The sequence below is a fragment of the Theobroma cacao genome, chromosome 7, assembly GCF_053813885.1.
Source record: "Theobroma cacao isolate CCN51 chromosome 7, ASM5381388v1, whole genome shotgun sequence".
Taxonomy (NCBI): domain Eukaryota; kingdom Viridiplantae; phylum Streptophyta; class Magnoliopsida; order Malvales; family Malvaceae; genus Theobroma; species Theobroma cacao.
In genome coordinates this window covers 5,571,476-5,587,873 of record NC_142645.1, presented here as the reverse complement: position 1 = coordinate 5,587,873, position 16,398 = coordinate 5,571,476, and the positions used below count along the sequence as shown (strand labels likewise).

General features: G+C 35.4%; 1 protein-coding gene across 1 annotated transcript; it reads left to right on the top strand.

The window, feature by feature from the left end:
* The first annotated feature begins 1,138 nt into the window (after positions 1 to 1,138).
* On the top strand, positions 1,139 to 4,364 carry LOC18593981 (uncharacterized). Its single transcript, XM_088808252.1, has one exon. It carries the CDS (start codon positions 1,411 to 1,413, stop codon positions 4,219 to 4,221), a length of 2,811 nt encoding a protein of 936 aa, XP_088664378.1. The 5' UTR covers positions 1,139 to 1,410; the 3' UTR covers positions 4,222 to 4,364.
* Positions 4,365 to 16,398: the final 12,034 nt, after the last annotated feature.

Below are 16,398 nucleotides of genomic sequence, written 5' to 3'. Positions count from 1 at the left end.
ATGGTCAAGGTTTTATATACCCTGTTCTCATTTCCTACTTTTGATTCTTACTTTAGGCTGATGAAATTGTAGAGAGCATTTTTCTTTCTTCCCTTTAACAAAATCACGCAGTTGCAACTTGCAACTTCAGGCATTTGCTTGAATTACTAAAAGATAACTAAAAACTTCAGCCATTTACTTCTCTAGAATGTCTTCTCTGACAGTTGTAATTTCACCTTTTCCTTCCCTTTTTCCATATGGGAAATGAAGGACAAAACTGTCAATTTCCCTGAATGAAGAGAAAGGATGGTTGGACTGGTTCAGCTATCTAACAGTCAATGGTGAGGGGATATACTCCAAGTCTTAGCAGTTACCAGGAATTTCCAGATCTCTAATTCATTCCAAGTAAACTGTAGGACCTGCATATTTTCCAAGTGAACCAAGAAAAGTCTTCAAACCCAAGACTGGGCAAAAATTTAGTTCTTGGACCATCCCTTCGTTATCAGTGCTTTGCTGTGTTCTTCACTACCATTCTTTGACCCAAAAACAGGACAATGTGATAGCAACCTTGTGCATTGACATTGACTTAGAGTCGATAACAAGTTCATTGTCGAATTAAACTTGGGATAAATTTCCACAAACTATATGGAAAATAATTGATTAATGGAGCAGCACAATGGGAGACTAAAGACTTTCCTCAGCCATAGATATGCTGCTATTGGTCCTTATTGTTTTTGGTTCCTCTTTATCCCTTAGAGTGTCTTCAAAGTCAATAAATTCAATCGAGGTAGTATGCATGTTGCCCTGTCTTCATTGGTCCCAGCCAAGACTAAGAAGAGTGAAGTTAAATAATCTCTGTAAAGAAGATTAATGTATGGTCCCAAAGACCTTTTCAGCTAAAACAAACAACTTAATTGGATTACGTGTTCCTAAATTGAGTGGTCCTCTGGATTCCTGCTTTATCCTGCTGAATGTATGATTTTAACAATCAGGACCCCACATATATTTTAGGCTTGTCTCAATTGAACTAAATTGAATAATGTGTTGGCTTTGGATGCTGATCTGATTAATTATTTAATTAGTTGATTAAGGATAACATGTCATAATGTTCTATCACTTGCAAAGTAGAAAATTTGTCTTACTTAGTACAGAAATTTATCTTTTTGTTGACTTCGGCCATGTATGAACTGAAACCAACATGGTTGGAAGACTTATCCTTTGCTCATTTTTAGTCAAGTCTTAAGGAGCTCTTTTTTCCAAGCTCTTGATCTAGGAAATTTCCTACGACGTTCGACCGACCACCACCTTGGGTCCAGTTCACCTCAGCTCCAGTGAGAGATATAGAGCTATATATTCTTTCACCTCTTTTCCAAGTTTGCTATAAGTTCTTGCTCCCAATCTTCTTGTCTCAAGAAATTCAAGCCTATAGTTATGGATTGTTCCACAAAACTACCGGCTTTTCATGCTTCCTTGCTGTTTTTCCTCTCCTCTTTCTTCTATTTGAATATGGTCTCTTCCACTGCATCTCAATCTAATTATGGTCATTACTGTGATTCAGTTGTTCAGGAATCAAAACCAGTTAATGAGGAGTTCAATATCTCCCCATTTCCTGAACGTCAAAACGGTTACTATAGTGGAGGGGATGAAGTCCTGAATTCAAGCTCATCTCTTTATTATCAATCTGAATCGAAAGTTCTAACTTTCGAAGCTCACCACGTATATACAACTCATGTTGAGGATGTCTTCAAGGTAGAAGGAAACCTGATCTTCCAAAGCTCGTATTACTATGAACAGAGTTTTTCTGGTTCATTGTATTCACATTTAAGTGATTCAAGCAATCGTGGAGCTCTGGACTTCGACTTTCAAGGCTTCTGGTCTAGAACTACCGGGAGGCTTTGCATGGTGGGAACAAGCTATACTTACTCCAAAGAAGGTAAACTGCTTCATCTTGCAGCTGTTCTCAAGTTGAATAATCTTAAGCAGTCAAGCACTATCAACACTTTAGTCACTGGAACAATGGATGGCTTGTACGCTGCTGATGAACCAAATTACTTTGGTCAAATTTCCTTGCTGATGTTTCCTCAAGTAAGTTACCAGTACACCAAAGTTTCAAAACTATCAACTCAAGGGTGTCCTGGGGGGACTGATGTTCCAGAGAAGTCATCCCTCAGCTTATCACGGACTCGAACTATTTGTAATATGTTTCTAGGTCGAGCCAGTTATTTTGAACTGGAGTATGGAAGCGGTTGTGCTTCTTCAAAGAGTTGCAATCCATTTGGTGATGGTATTGGATATTTGCCACAGGTCATGTCTTTGAGCATGATTCAGTGCTCGGAGGATAAGCTCAGCTTGAGGTTTCTGATAGAATTTTCTAACGATAACTCTATGCGGTATTATCGCTCTTCCAATTTCAGCACTTCATTAGTTGGAGAAGGATCTTGGGATGCAAGGAAGAATCGGCTTTGTATTGCTGCTTGCCGAATCTTTGATGCATCAAGCTCCTTGGAGAAGTCTCATGTTGGAGACTGCACAACAAGGTTGAGCTTGAGATTCCCGGCAATCTTGTCTATCAGAAACACAAGTACTGTTGTTGGAGAAATATGGAGTGAGAAACCTAGGAATGAATCTGGTTTCTTTGATAGGATTCTGTTCCGAAATACTGACCGTAGCAGCAGTGGGCAAATTCAACTTCAAGGTTTGAAGTATGAGTACATGGAAACTGACAAAGTGAAGAGGTCATGTCCGCAGAAGAAACCTAAAAGGAACAGCAGGGGACAGTACCCAGATGGCTATTCTGGGGACATGGCTTTTCATTTCTCAATCGTCAAAGGCTCTAAAGAAATAATTGGATGGGGTTCTTCGAAACCTCTAGCTGTGGGCGATCAGCCTTACCAGAGATTTCCCTTTCTAACACCATCCTCAAGCTCAAGGCCTATAAATTATGGCAATGAGTCAGATACCAGTGGCCGCTTGCTTAATATCAGCTACAAAATAAGCATCACGCTACGTAGTTTGAATTTGGATGCTGGCCTTAATCCATCTAACCAATCTTCAAATGGATACGTGGAAATCAAAATTTCTGCTGAAGGGGTTTATAATTCTGAAACAGGTAATCTGTGCATGGTTGGCTGCAGAGATCTGAGTTCAGCCAACACAGGATCTTTAAGTCATTCAGTGGACTGCGAGGTCGTTGTGAATGTTCAGTTTCCTCCATTGAACTCAGACAGGAAAGGAGGTATTATCAGGGGAAGCATTAAGAGCATGCGCGAAACAACTGACCGTCTTAATTTTGGACCTTTGGGCTTTTCCGGAAGAGCTTATTATCGCAGTTTGGCATTGGAATCAATTTGGAGAATGGATTTCGAGATGATCATGTCTGTCATGTCCAACACTCTTGCAATCGTCTTTGTAGTACTTCAAATCTTTCATGTGAGAAAGAACCCTGGCGTTTGTCCTTTCATTTCACTTCTCATGCTTGTTATTCTAGCCCTGGGACACTTACTCCCTCTGGTTCTAAATCTTGAAGCAATGTTCATTCAAGATAGTGAAAGATCTGTCTGGATTAGAAGTGGAGTGTGGCTAGAAATGAACGAGGTGATCATTAGGGTTGTCACAATGGTGGCTTTTCTGCTGCAGATCCGTCTTCTGATGCTCTCATGGACAGCCAGATGCTCTGATGAAAAGAAAAAGCCCTTGTGGATTGCGGAGAAGAGGGGGCTTTATGTTTGTTTTCCAGTATACATAGCTGGGGGCCTCATTGCCTTCGTTCTTAAGTGGAGGAAGAATCTTGTTGGCACCGAATGGCATTCTTCATACTACGATCACGAGCAGGTCCTTTTGAGTGGTATAAGAGCTTATGCTGGTTTGATCCTTGATGCCTTTCTTTTCCCCCAAATCCTGTTCAACATGTTCCAGAACTCAAGAGAAGAGGCTCTGTCTCGTTTCTTTTACATTGGAATTACCCTTGTTCGCCTGGTACCTCACGGATATGATCTTTACAGGGCTCACAATTTTCTTGGAATTGATGACACATACATCTATGCAGATCCTGTTGCAGATTACTACTCAACTGCTTGGGACTTCATTATTCCTGTGTTGGGCCTGTTTTTCGCTGCAACCATATACATGCAACAGCGATTTGGTGGTCGATGTTTCCTCCCACAGAGATTTCAAGAATCAGTGATATATGAGGAGCTGCCAATGGCTTCAGAAGATCAATTTCCACAAAAATCTAGCACCTAGTGCTTGCTAGTATTACTACTTCTGTTCACCATGGGGAGGAATCTATCTCTACTTCTGTTCTGAAATAAGTCTGTCAATTACTGTGTGCTTATGTAAGTTGTCTAAGCCTATTAAGAATTGGACATAGAGATGTTTGGAACTCATTGAGTGCGCACATAACTCTATTTTATTCTTTCACAACATATTTAGGTAAAATTTTATATCCCCCAACCAAAAGACTAGTAAAAGAGCGAAAAATATATATAAAAAAATATAAAAGAAAAAATTTCAATATTTCCCTTCTTCATTGCTGCAATAAAATGTGCATTTCTCAAGCCACTTGAAGTCATAAAATAAGATATCAATTGTTTTTCCCGGATATATAAAAGATAATACATACTAACAAACAAAGAGAATAATATTAAAATTAGTAGTCATTGATTAATATATCATGCAGGGTATAGGGTCTCATTTTCCAACATTTTTAAGCCATTCATGCCTCACTTGGTCCCAAGCAATGCTTTTTCTCGACTTGGAGGGCAGCGTTAGTATGTAATGTAGGCTTTTATAAACATGTAAAGTAAATAATTATTTAGGGACCATGTGATTTGTACATTCATATGTATAGCTGAAGAAACAAAATCCACCTCCCTTTGCCATCACTGCCTAATCTACAATCCAAATTAATTTAATTTCAACGATTTCTCCACTGGAAACTGTATTACCGAAGCACAGAATTTCGTGAATATGTAAAATAAATAATTATTTAGTGAATTTGAGATTTATGCATTCACATGTATAATTTTGTTTTTTTTTTTATTTTTTATTACAAAATCGATTAAATATAAAGCCGCAACGTTAATTTTTTATTCTTTTGGTATTCTTGATTATCTCTTTGTTATACTTTTTACAAATAATTTAACACCCAAAGATATTTTTTACGAAATTTAAAATTTTCATTAAATAATTTAGAAAAAGGACTCGGGTCTTCTTTGCATGGTTAGCATTTACACAACCCCACTCACTGCTGCTGGATGAGCCTGTTAACCACTCGGATATTGGCTGAGACATTGAATGAGTGGGGCGGTGTGTCACGGTCCACACAAACCCTTGTGAGGTATTGTCTACTTTGTCCCGTTGACCTCACGGTTTTATCCCACAAAAGGGACCTCACAAGTTGAAGATGGTGTGAACCCTTATATTCTCAGTATCACTTTAGTATATAACCAATGTTGGATTCATGACTCCCCTATCTAGGACCATGACATCCACCTTACTCCCCGCTAGGAGTTTTTCTTCGATGTGAGATTTTGTACCTCTACTTGCTAGGAGCATTGTGAGTTAAAATTTTACTACATAAGTATACATATCGAATAAGCAATATATAAGTAAGCAGACTATCGATTCCGTCGAGAATTGATATAAAATTTTACTAAGTATTAAAATTATAACAATTTAATCTTATCTAAACAATCAATATCGAATAATTAAATTAAATAACTAAAAATACTTAATCAAAATTTAAACTAAAAAAAATCAAAATAATAATAAGTTGAGTAAATATTAAATCAAACAAGTCTATGATTACAATATCTCTTACACTTTATCTAAATCTTACCTCTTTTCCTTAACTTATTTCACTGGGTTGAATTGCTAACTTAGAGGCCTAATTTATTTATAAGGGTCTCCTGACTCATTTTATAAAAACATCAATTTTAACCAAAACACTCTATCCCTATATTAATTGAAATTAAAACAGATTCATCAAGTTTAGACTCTAATCTATCTACATATGACCTATAGATATATCCCTATCTTATACGCAAATAAATTAATATGATCATATACTATCCTAATTTTAGTTTACACTAAACTCACTTTCCCAAGTTTGTTTAAGTTCTTAAATCAATTTAATTGGTGGCCAAGCAATTAAAAGTATTAAGAACAAATTGGAATAAACAATTCAATTCCCATTAAAGATAAGTAAGAAAGAGATTAAAAATTTGGATTACATGTGAGTTCAATTGCAATCCTAAAAGAAATTAGCTACTCATGATTGCAAAGACAAAGAACATTATAATAATTTCAACCATTGAGAGTAACAAGAAAAAATAAAAGCCAAGGAAGAAAACAAAACAAATATTTGTCACCTTGCTCTCCAAGTTTCATCATCAACTTCTAGTTTCTTGAGTTTCCAAAAAGTTGTCTATCCTAATATTCTTAAAAATATCCTATTGATACTAATAAACTTAACTTATAGTTTCCTAAGTTGACTTATGATTTAATTTGGTTTAAAAGTGTAATGAGAGGCTCAAAAAATCAATTGTCAATATTTAAAAATTTCTATTTCCGTCATAGTACATCCAACCATTTTCTGACTCGATTTTCTCCATCTTCAATGCAGAACTAGGCAAAGAGATCTCATGAAAATTGTAGCTCTATCTCTTATCTTTCCAATGGTTAAAGAATAGCATCATTTGGAGTTTTGTACTATAAGTTATGGCTAAAACATTGAAGTATATGTAAGCAAACTTCCAAGTCTTTCAACACTTTACTTTTCAAAATTAAGCGCAATTCTTTTAGTTCCTACGAAAAATATAAAACTAATAAATAATAGCAAAATTAAAAAAATGAGCATAAAATTAAAATAACTCACTTAAAAATAAACTAATTATAAAAATAATTAAAAATAAGTAAATTATAATTAAAAATTGAGGACTTAGCTAATATTTAATAACAAAATTGGATTAAAATAATTTTATAAAATAAAATTATCAAGCATTATCTCAACGATGTGGGATTCACATCCATGCGAGGACCGTGACATCTTCCCCCACTTCAACAAGGGTCCACTGTCCTCAGTGGCACATTGCTAGTACTCAAAGTTCGCTCTGATACCAATTGTTACAGTCCACACCAACCCTTGTGAGGTATTGTCCTCTTTGGCCCACTGATATCACGATTTTGTCCCACAAAATGTGCCTCATAGGTTAAAGGTGGTGTGAACCTTTATTTTCCCAGTATTACTTTACTATATAGCCAATGTGAGATTCATGACTCCTCTTTCTAGGACCATGGCATCCACCTTTACTCCCTACTAGAAGTTTCTTTTTGATGTGGGACTTTGTAGCTCTACCCGCTGAGAGCATTATCTCAACGATGTGGGATTCACGTCCATGCGAGGACCATAACACGGTGGCTTGGTACTTGTTAGCTGTAATTTTAGGCTTATAAACCAAGTAGCTGAGGAGATCTGGGTGAGTGAAAATCAAACCGTAACACGGTGAGAGGGTGACATTATGGGGCATCTCAAGAGTAAAGCCAGTTTGTCTAATTGAAGCAAGCATTAATTAGTATAACAATTCCAACTTATGGTTACCAAACCTAGGATGACTCACTCTTCTCTTGTGGTGGATGACTCACTCTTCTCTTGTGGTGGATGACGATATGATAAATATCTATACAGCATAGGGTAATGAGAGCTTAATTTGTTATTGTTTGAAGCTATTGAGTTTGTTGGGGTCACCAGGTGGTATTTGTTGTCATTTCTTTTAAAGCTTGGTTGTTGAGGGAGGATCAATCTCTGATATTGATATAAGAAAACTGAACTCAGCAATAACCCCAAAAAGGAGGTTCAAAGGATCGAGTTACCTCCCTGGGATCTCATGTTCTTTGCTATGGATTATGCGCAAAGTTCAAAGGGACATTCATTCATACGAAAGTTATGAAAGTTCGCTATCCATTTTAGGTTAGTGATATCTCCCCAAATGGAGGGGATGAAGTCCTGAATTCAAGCTCATCTCGTTATTATCAAGCTGAATCGAAAGTTCTTGTATCCTTGATTGAATAGAATGTCGCAACGTCAATTATGTACTTTTTTTTTGTACCATTGGTTATCCATTTGCTATACGTTTTAAAAATAATTTAGCAAAAAAGGATATTTTTTATGGAATTTAAAATTTTCATTAAATAATTTAAAGAAATTAATCATTCAACTTTTTTCCGCACCTCAAAACCATTGATTGATTCATAATTATCAAATATTTTAAATCGATAATGCCTTTGTGTATCATTGATTATCCCTTTGTTACACTTTTTACAAATAATTTAACAGAAGAGGATATCTTTTATGGAATTTAAAATTTTCATTAAATAATTTAGGGAAATTTATCATTTAATTTTTTTCTCGCACCTCACAACCATTGATTGATTCATAATTATCAAAAATTTTAAATCAATAATGCCTTTTTGTATCACTGGTTATCCCTTCGTTACACTTTTTACAAATAATTTAGCAGAAAAGGATTTTTTTTATGGAGTTTAAAATTTTTATTAGATAATTTAGAGAAATTAATCAGTCAATTTTTTTCCACACCTCACAACCATTGATTGATTCATGATTATCGAAAATTTTAAATCAATAATGCCTTTTTGTATCATTGGTTATCCCTTCGTTACACTTTTTACAAATAATTTAATAGAAAAGGGTATTTTTTATGGAATTTAAAATTTGTATTAAATAATTTAGAGAAATTAATCATTCAATTTTTTAGTAGTAGTTGCACCAATGAAATGATGTTGAAATTTTAGTTGGCTATCCATCCGTGTTGAAATTTTTTAAGTGGTATTTGTTGTCGTTGCTTTTAAGGCTTGGTTTGTTGAGAAAGGATTGATCTCTGATATTGGTATAAGAAAACGAAACTCGACAATAACCCCAAGAAGGAAGTTCAAGGGATTGAGTTACCTCCCTGGGATCTCATGTTCTTTGCTATGGATTATGCGCATAGTCCAAAAGGACATTCATTCATACAAAAGTTACGAAAGTTCACTATCCATTTTAGGTTAGTGATATCTCCCCATTTCCTGAACATCAAAACAATTATTACAGTGGAGGGGATGAAGTCCTGAATTCAAGCTTATCCAATTATTATCAAGCTGAATCAAAAGTTCTTGTATCCTTGATTTAACAGAAAGTCGCAACGTCAATTCTGTACTTTTTTTTTTTTACCATTGGTTATCCCTTTGTTACACTTGTTACAAATAATTTAGCAAGAAAGGATATTTTTTATGGAATTTAAAATTTTCATTAAATAATTTAGAGAAATTAATCATTCAATTATTTTGACACCTCGGAACCATTGATTGATCTATAATTATCGAAAATTTTAAATCGATAATGTCTTTTGTATCATTGATTATCTATTTGTTACACTTTTAACAAATAATTTAGCAGAAAAAGATTTTTTTTTGGAATTTAAAATTTTCATTACATAATTTAGAAAAATTAATCATTCAAATTTTTAGCTCCTCATAACCATTGGTTGATTCATAATTATTAAAAATTTTAAATCGATAATGTCCTTTCCATCTGAAAAAAGAATATTTCAAGAAAAAATTTTTCATCTTTTGATATGAGAGTCTGATCTTCAATAGTGGTGATCTCTCTTTTATAAGTAATAATGAGAGCAAAGATGGAAGTAGCGTAACCCTTTATAAACATCTCTAAAATCAAGTATTTAGACGATGTGGGATTATTCATTGCTAGGAGCGCCAACGGGACTTGTTGTCTATTACAAGCCAAATCTGGAAAAAGAGGAAGAGTTAGGAGAGACCATAGTCCACCAACTGAAAACCTTCGCTTACCGGCCTTTAGAATTGGTCGGATAATGCCTTTAGAATTGGGTAATTAAACTCCATTAACAATTGGGTAATGCCTTTAAGCATTTTCTTTTATTTCTGTTTGCCAACATCAAGACATATTCCGAGGGCCAGCCTCCTCTCTTTATAGCCTCTATTTGTTAAGATTGTCTGCTCAAGGATATGGCCATTCATGGTTCTTGCATAGAACTTATCATCAATTAAATGGATACATTATTATTCTTATGGTTGAGTTAGGTTATAAACAAGATACGTTTCAATTTCTGAGCATTATGCGAACCATTAACAAGATATAGAGACATGGGGGATATTCGATTCATCTGTGCTAGCATTGTTCAAGCTGCCAACCCCAAGAAGGAAGTTCAAAGGATCGAGTTAGCTCCCTGGGATCTCATGTTCTTTGCTATGGACTATGCGCCAAAGGGACTTCTCTATTAAAAGCCAAAACTGGAAAAAGAGGAAGAGTTCGGAGAGACCATAGTCCACCAACTGAAAACCATCCCTTGTAGGCCGCCTTGCAAGCATTGAACTTGAGGATATTACCTTAATCTTGAATGTTACTTAAAATATAATAACTATTATGATATTAATAGTTTAAATTTATTTTCAGAGTAAAAAATTTTAAAAGAAATTATACAAATGGAAAATAATAGTCCAATCGACATACTTAATTATATGAGTAGATTTGATTCTTTTCTAAACACATATTAATAATTTTAGTAAGTATTGCTTAATGAGAAAGAAGTTTTTTAAAACTAAAATTAATAAAATCTTATTTAAAATCAAGGATATATCAAGAAAGAATAAATGGATGGGCTTTATTATCAATTGAAAAAGAAAAATTTAATAATTTTTTTTAATTTCAATAAAAAAGGTGTCATTTGAATATTTGGTTTTAGGCGTTTAAGATTATTGGGCCGTTCATGCCTGTTGAGCATGCTCCAGAATTCAAGAGAAGAGGCTCTTTCTCGTTTCTTCTACATCAGCATTACCCTTGTTTGCCCCGGTACCTCATGGATATGATCTTGACAGGGTTCGCAATTTTCTTGGAGTTGATGACTTATACATCTATGCAGATCCTGCTGCAGATTACTGCTCAACTGCTTAGGACTTCATTATTCCTATGTTGGGCCTGTTCTTTACTGCAATCAGATACTTGCAACAGCGATTTGGTGGTCGATGTTTCCTTCCAAAGAGATTTCAAGAATCAGTAATATATGAGGAGCTGCCAATGCCTTCAGAAGATCAATTTCCACTAAAATCCGGCAACTAGTGCCTGCTGGTTTTACTCCTTCTGTTCAACATGGAGATGTATCTATCTCTACTTCTGTTCTGAAATAAGTCTGTAAATTACTGTGTACTTATGTAAGTTGTCTGTGCCTATGTAATATAAACAATATAAGTATTCTGAGACTCTCTCTATCTTTGGCAGATAAACCCTCGCCCCAGGACACATTCCAAGATTGGAATGTTCAGAAAGAAATACTTTCAAGTTTCACATAAACCTTGTTAGCTGCATCTTGTTTGCAACAGCAAATGAGTCTTAGTTTCTCAAATTCACAATCTAAAATCATTTTAATTTTCTTTGTCTATTATCCTATCCAGATTAAAAGAATATTCATACATGCACGTGACTGAATTTTCTTTTTCCTTTTAAGAAATGGGAATAGAGATGTTTGGAACTCATTGAGTGCGCACATAACTCTATTTTATTCTTTCACAACATTTTTAAAGTAAAATTGTATATTTTCTTTCCTTTTAAGAAATGGGAATAGAGATGTTTGGAACTCATCGAGTGCGCACATAACTTTATTTTATTCTTTCACAACATTTTTGAAGTAAAATTTTATATCCCCCTACCAAAAGACTAGTAAAGGAGTAAAAAATATGCGTAAAAAATATAAAAGAAAAAATTTTCAATTTTCCTTTCTTCATTGCCGCAGTATAGTGTGCGTTTGTCAAGCCATTTGAGATCAATTGTTTTTTCGGATATATAAAGAAAAGAGAATAAAATTAAGATTACTTGTAATTGAATAACATATCCTGAGAAAAAACAAATTGCTACCTATCCATGGAGGATAGGATAGACCCACCCCAGCTTAGCTTGTAGAGGCAGCATCAACGAAATCTTGAAATTTTATTTGCTATTCATCTGTGGAGGATGGGAGTGCTCTTCTGGGTCCAGGGTCACATAATCTAATGTGCTTAAGCCATTCATGCACCGTTTGGTCACAAGTATTAATGCTTCTCGTCTTGGAGGGCAATGATCTATAATCTTGTAAGTAAATAATTATTTATTGAATGTGAGGTTTATACATTCATATAAATAATTTCATTTTCTTTATTTTTTTCATTAGAAAACTAATTTAGAACAACAGTACGATGTCAATGGCATCAGTGTTGGAAGTCTTGGAAAGTTGGAGGATAAACTTGCTGTTGGATTCACTGTTGCGAACTGCGCTCTGATTGGAGTAAGGGTGGAAACTTGGCCAGCTTTTGGAGGAAGGGTGGAAACTTGGGCCGTTTCTTCGGAAGGCAATTGTGATCATTATTTTTGTCATTTGGAAATTAGAATCAATTTAAAGCTAAAAAAAATATTTATTACTTCATAGTATGAGGAAAGGACGTAAATATCTTGTTAAATTTTTTAAAATCTTGAAGTAACCTCTTGCAATAAAGAAACTTGAAGAAATACCAGACATGACCCAGTCCCATGTGGAGCCCTACTAGGGCTTCCTTTCCCAACTTTAGATGTCAAGGTCCACATATGCCCATTATCACACTAACTATCTTCTATGATGTAAGATGCACATGGTCCACACTAGGTGTCACAGTCCACACACCAACTCGTGTGAGATATTATCCGCTTTGGCCCGCTGGCTTCACAGTTTTGTCCCACAAAAGGTGTCTCATAAGTTGAAGGTGGTGTGAACCCTTATATTCCCAATATCAATCTAGTACATAGCTGATGTGGGATTCATGGCTCCCATTTCTAGGACCATGACATCCTCCCTTACTCCCCTTGACGATGTGGGATTCATGTCCACGCGAGGACCGTGACATCCTCCCCCACTTCAACAAAGGCCCATTGTCCTCAGTGGCACATTGCTAGTACTTAGAGTCCGCTTTGATATTAAATGTTACAATCCGCACCATTATGAGGTATTGTACGCTTTGGCCCTTTGGCTTCATGGTTTTATCCCACAAAAGGTGCTTGAAGGTGGTATCAACCCTTATATTCTTAGTATCACTCTAGTACATAGACGATGTGAGATTTAGTGCTTCCCTCTCTAAGACCATGACATCCTGTCTTACTTCTCGCTGGTAGTTTTTCTTTGATGTGGGACTTTGTGGCTTTACCCGCTTGGAGCATCATCTTGACAATGTGGGATTCACATCCATGCATTCATACCAACCCTTGTGAGGTGTTGTTCGCTTTGGCCCATTGGGCTCACGGTTTTGTCCCACAAAAGCTACCTCGTAGGTTGAAGGTGGTGTGAACCTTATATGCTTAATATCACTTTAGTACATAACCGATGTGAGATTCATGGTTCTTCTCTCTAGAACCATGGTATCTTCCCTTATTCCTCGTTGGGAGTTTTTATTCGATGTGGGGACGTTGTGGCTTTACTCCCTAGTAGCATTATCTCGACGATGCGGGATTCATATCTACACGAGGACCGTGACATCCTCCCTAATTCAACAAGGGCCTAGTGCCCTTAGTGACACATCACTAGTACCTAGAGTTTGCTTTGATACCAACTGTCACTGTTCACACTAACCTCTGTGAGGTGTTGTCCGCTTCGGCGCGCTGGTCTTACTGTTTTGTCCCACAAAAGGGTGGTGTGAACCCTTTATATGACTATTATCACTTTAGTACATAGTCTATGTAGAATTCATGGCTTTCCTCTTTAAGACCATGGCATCCTCCCTTACTTCCCGTTGGGAGTTTCTCGTTAATGTGGGAACTTTATGGCTCTACCTGTTGGTAGCTTTATGTCGACAATGTGGAATTCACGTCCACGTGAGGACCATGACACTAAGGGAACATCCTCCTTCACTTCAACAAGTGCCCACTATCCTTAGTTTACACTGATCCTTGTGAGGCATTGTCTGCTTTGGCTTCTTGTGTATTCTTTAGAGAAAAATTGAAGTTAAAAGAAAAAGGAGCAAATGTGGGAAGAAAAATTCGAATTTGGATATTATAAATTGAAAAAAAAAGATAATTTGTTTATATATAGGAAAAAATAGCTGTTGAAAATCATTAAATACATATTACCGTAAGTTAAATGGAAATACGAAAAATAGGTGAGAAAGATTATTAAATATATATTACTGTTTGTTGATTGGAAATAGGATAAATAGTAAAAAATTAATAGTATTATAGGAATTGGGCAGTGATAAAAATTGAAATTCATCACGCACATAATTAGGGAAGTGAGAGAATATGTTATTTTATTAATTATTTTTTATTTTTATATATTTTTAATGAAAAATGAGATGATTAATTGAGAATTAATAGAAATGTGGAAGTGAGAGAAAATAATTATTTATTAGGGATGAGAAAATAGGTAAATATTTTATTAACTATCTTAATTTTTATGCATTTCTAATATAATTAAGTATATTATTATTATAGCATTGTGGGACCTCTCCAAAATTGAGGTCTAAAGCCCTAGCTTGGGTGGCAGCCCTGATGGATGGGCCGATTCTTTTGAAGGCACTAACTTTGATATGCACTTTGGAGATATTATATCCTTCAAATTGTCAAATTAAAATGACAGACTAATTAAAATGAGTCCTATGTTGTACTTGAGTATCTTGAATTCGAATATATTAGTCTTTTATCATAATTTTAAGCCTAGAATTTCTTGGAAACAAATTCCACCTCCCTGTGCCATCACTGCCTAATATAGAAGCCTCAAATCAATTTAAATCCAAATGATCATATATAAGTGAATAATATATTGGGATAGCTGACTGAATGTGTTCTGATTTCTTCACTGGAAGGTGTATTACTGCAGCATAGAATTTTATGCAGATCATGCTTGTACAGATACCGAGGAAATTCTAGAATAGAAATTTAAATTGTATCTCTTTTTTTATGGAAAGAACAAAAAAGAAATGGGAACTCATCCATTTTCACGTTGCCTAACTATTGAGGCAATGAAAATTGTATCTAATTCACTAGCCTTGGTGTAGGCCAGTATTCAACTTTTAAATTTAATTTTAGTTTAGAGATAATGGGCTGTATTTATTTTTTAGTTGAATTTAATTATTTTCAAAAATAGATTTGATTAAGGTTAATTTCAAAATTTTTTTAGTATATATCAAGGAAGATGGTGTCAACTCTTAAATGTCCAAGGTTATGGTTCCAAGCGAGGAGCTATGTGAATCCCATATCATAGAGATATGCTCTCAATGGGTAGAGCTTTAAGTCCCACATTGAAGAGAAGCTCCCAACGGGCAGTCAAGAGAAGATGTTATGGTTCTAGAGGCGAGTAAGAGATTTTACATCGAATGTGTACTGGAGTGATACTGGGCAATTAAGAATTCACACCACATTCAACTTGTGAGGTGATTTTTGTGAGACAAAATCTTAAGGCCAGTGAACTAAAGTGGCTAATACCACATAGGGTTTGGTGTAAGCCGTGATAGTTGGTATTAGAGTGAACTCGGGTAGTGATATGCGTTTGAGGATAGTGAACCCTTGTTGAAGAGGGGGAAGGATGTCACGGTCCCTAGCGAGGAGTCATTTGAATTCCACATCGTATAGATATGCTTCTAGTAGGTGGGGAGTGTATTGGGCATTTGAACCACCTTCAACTTGTGAGGTTTCTTTCGTGGATTAAAACCATAGGCTACTATGACGAGATTTAGGGCTCTTCACTGGACCTATGACATCCTCAATTGATGTGGGATTCATAACTCCCTATTAGGACCTATAACATCTTCACTTGATGTGGAATTCATGACTCTCTGTTAAGAGCGGCTCTCCGCTAGAACGTATATTCTCTTCAATTTAATTAAATTTGCTTAAAAATTTCCCATCGAGAACATATATTCTCTTTGATTTAATTAAAATTTCTTATTAATTAGTGTACAACGAATGTACTCTTCGGCTTTTGCCTAACATAATTAAATTTGCTTATTAATTAGTGTAAAACGAATGTACTTTTGGGCATTTGCCTAACATAATTATTATAGGATTAAAGTGAAGGCACAAAAACAACCAAGGAGCCAGTATATTTAAACTAATTTTATTTATTTCAAAACATAAAAATTTTAGTTAAAATTATTTGTCCTTGGAGCAAAGGTATTGGTGGGATAATGCCCTTAGAATTGGGTGATTAAACTCCATTAACAACCAATTAAGAATCATTTTCATTTTTTTTGTTTTGTTTTTCCTTTCTGTTTGCCACCATCAAGAAATATTCGAAGGCCAGCCTCCTCTCTCTTTACAGCCTCTATTAGTTAAGTGGAGAGATTGTCTGCTCTAGGGTAAGGCCATTGATGGTTGTTGGATAGAACTTGTCAACA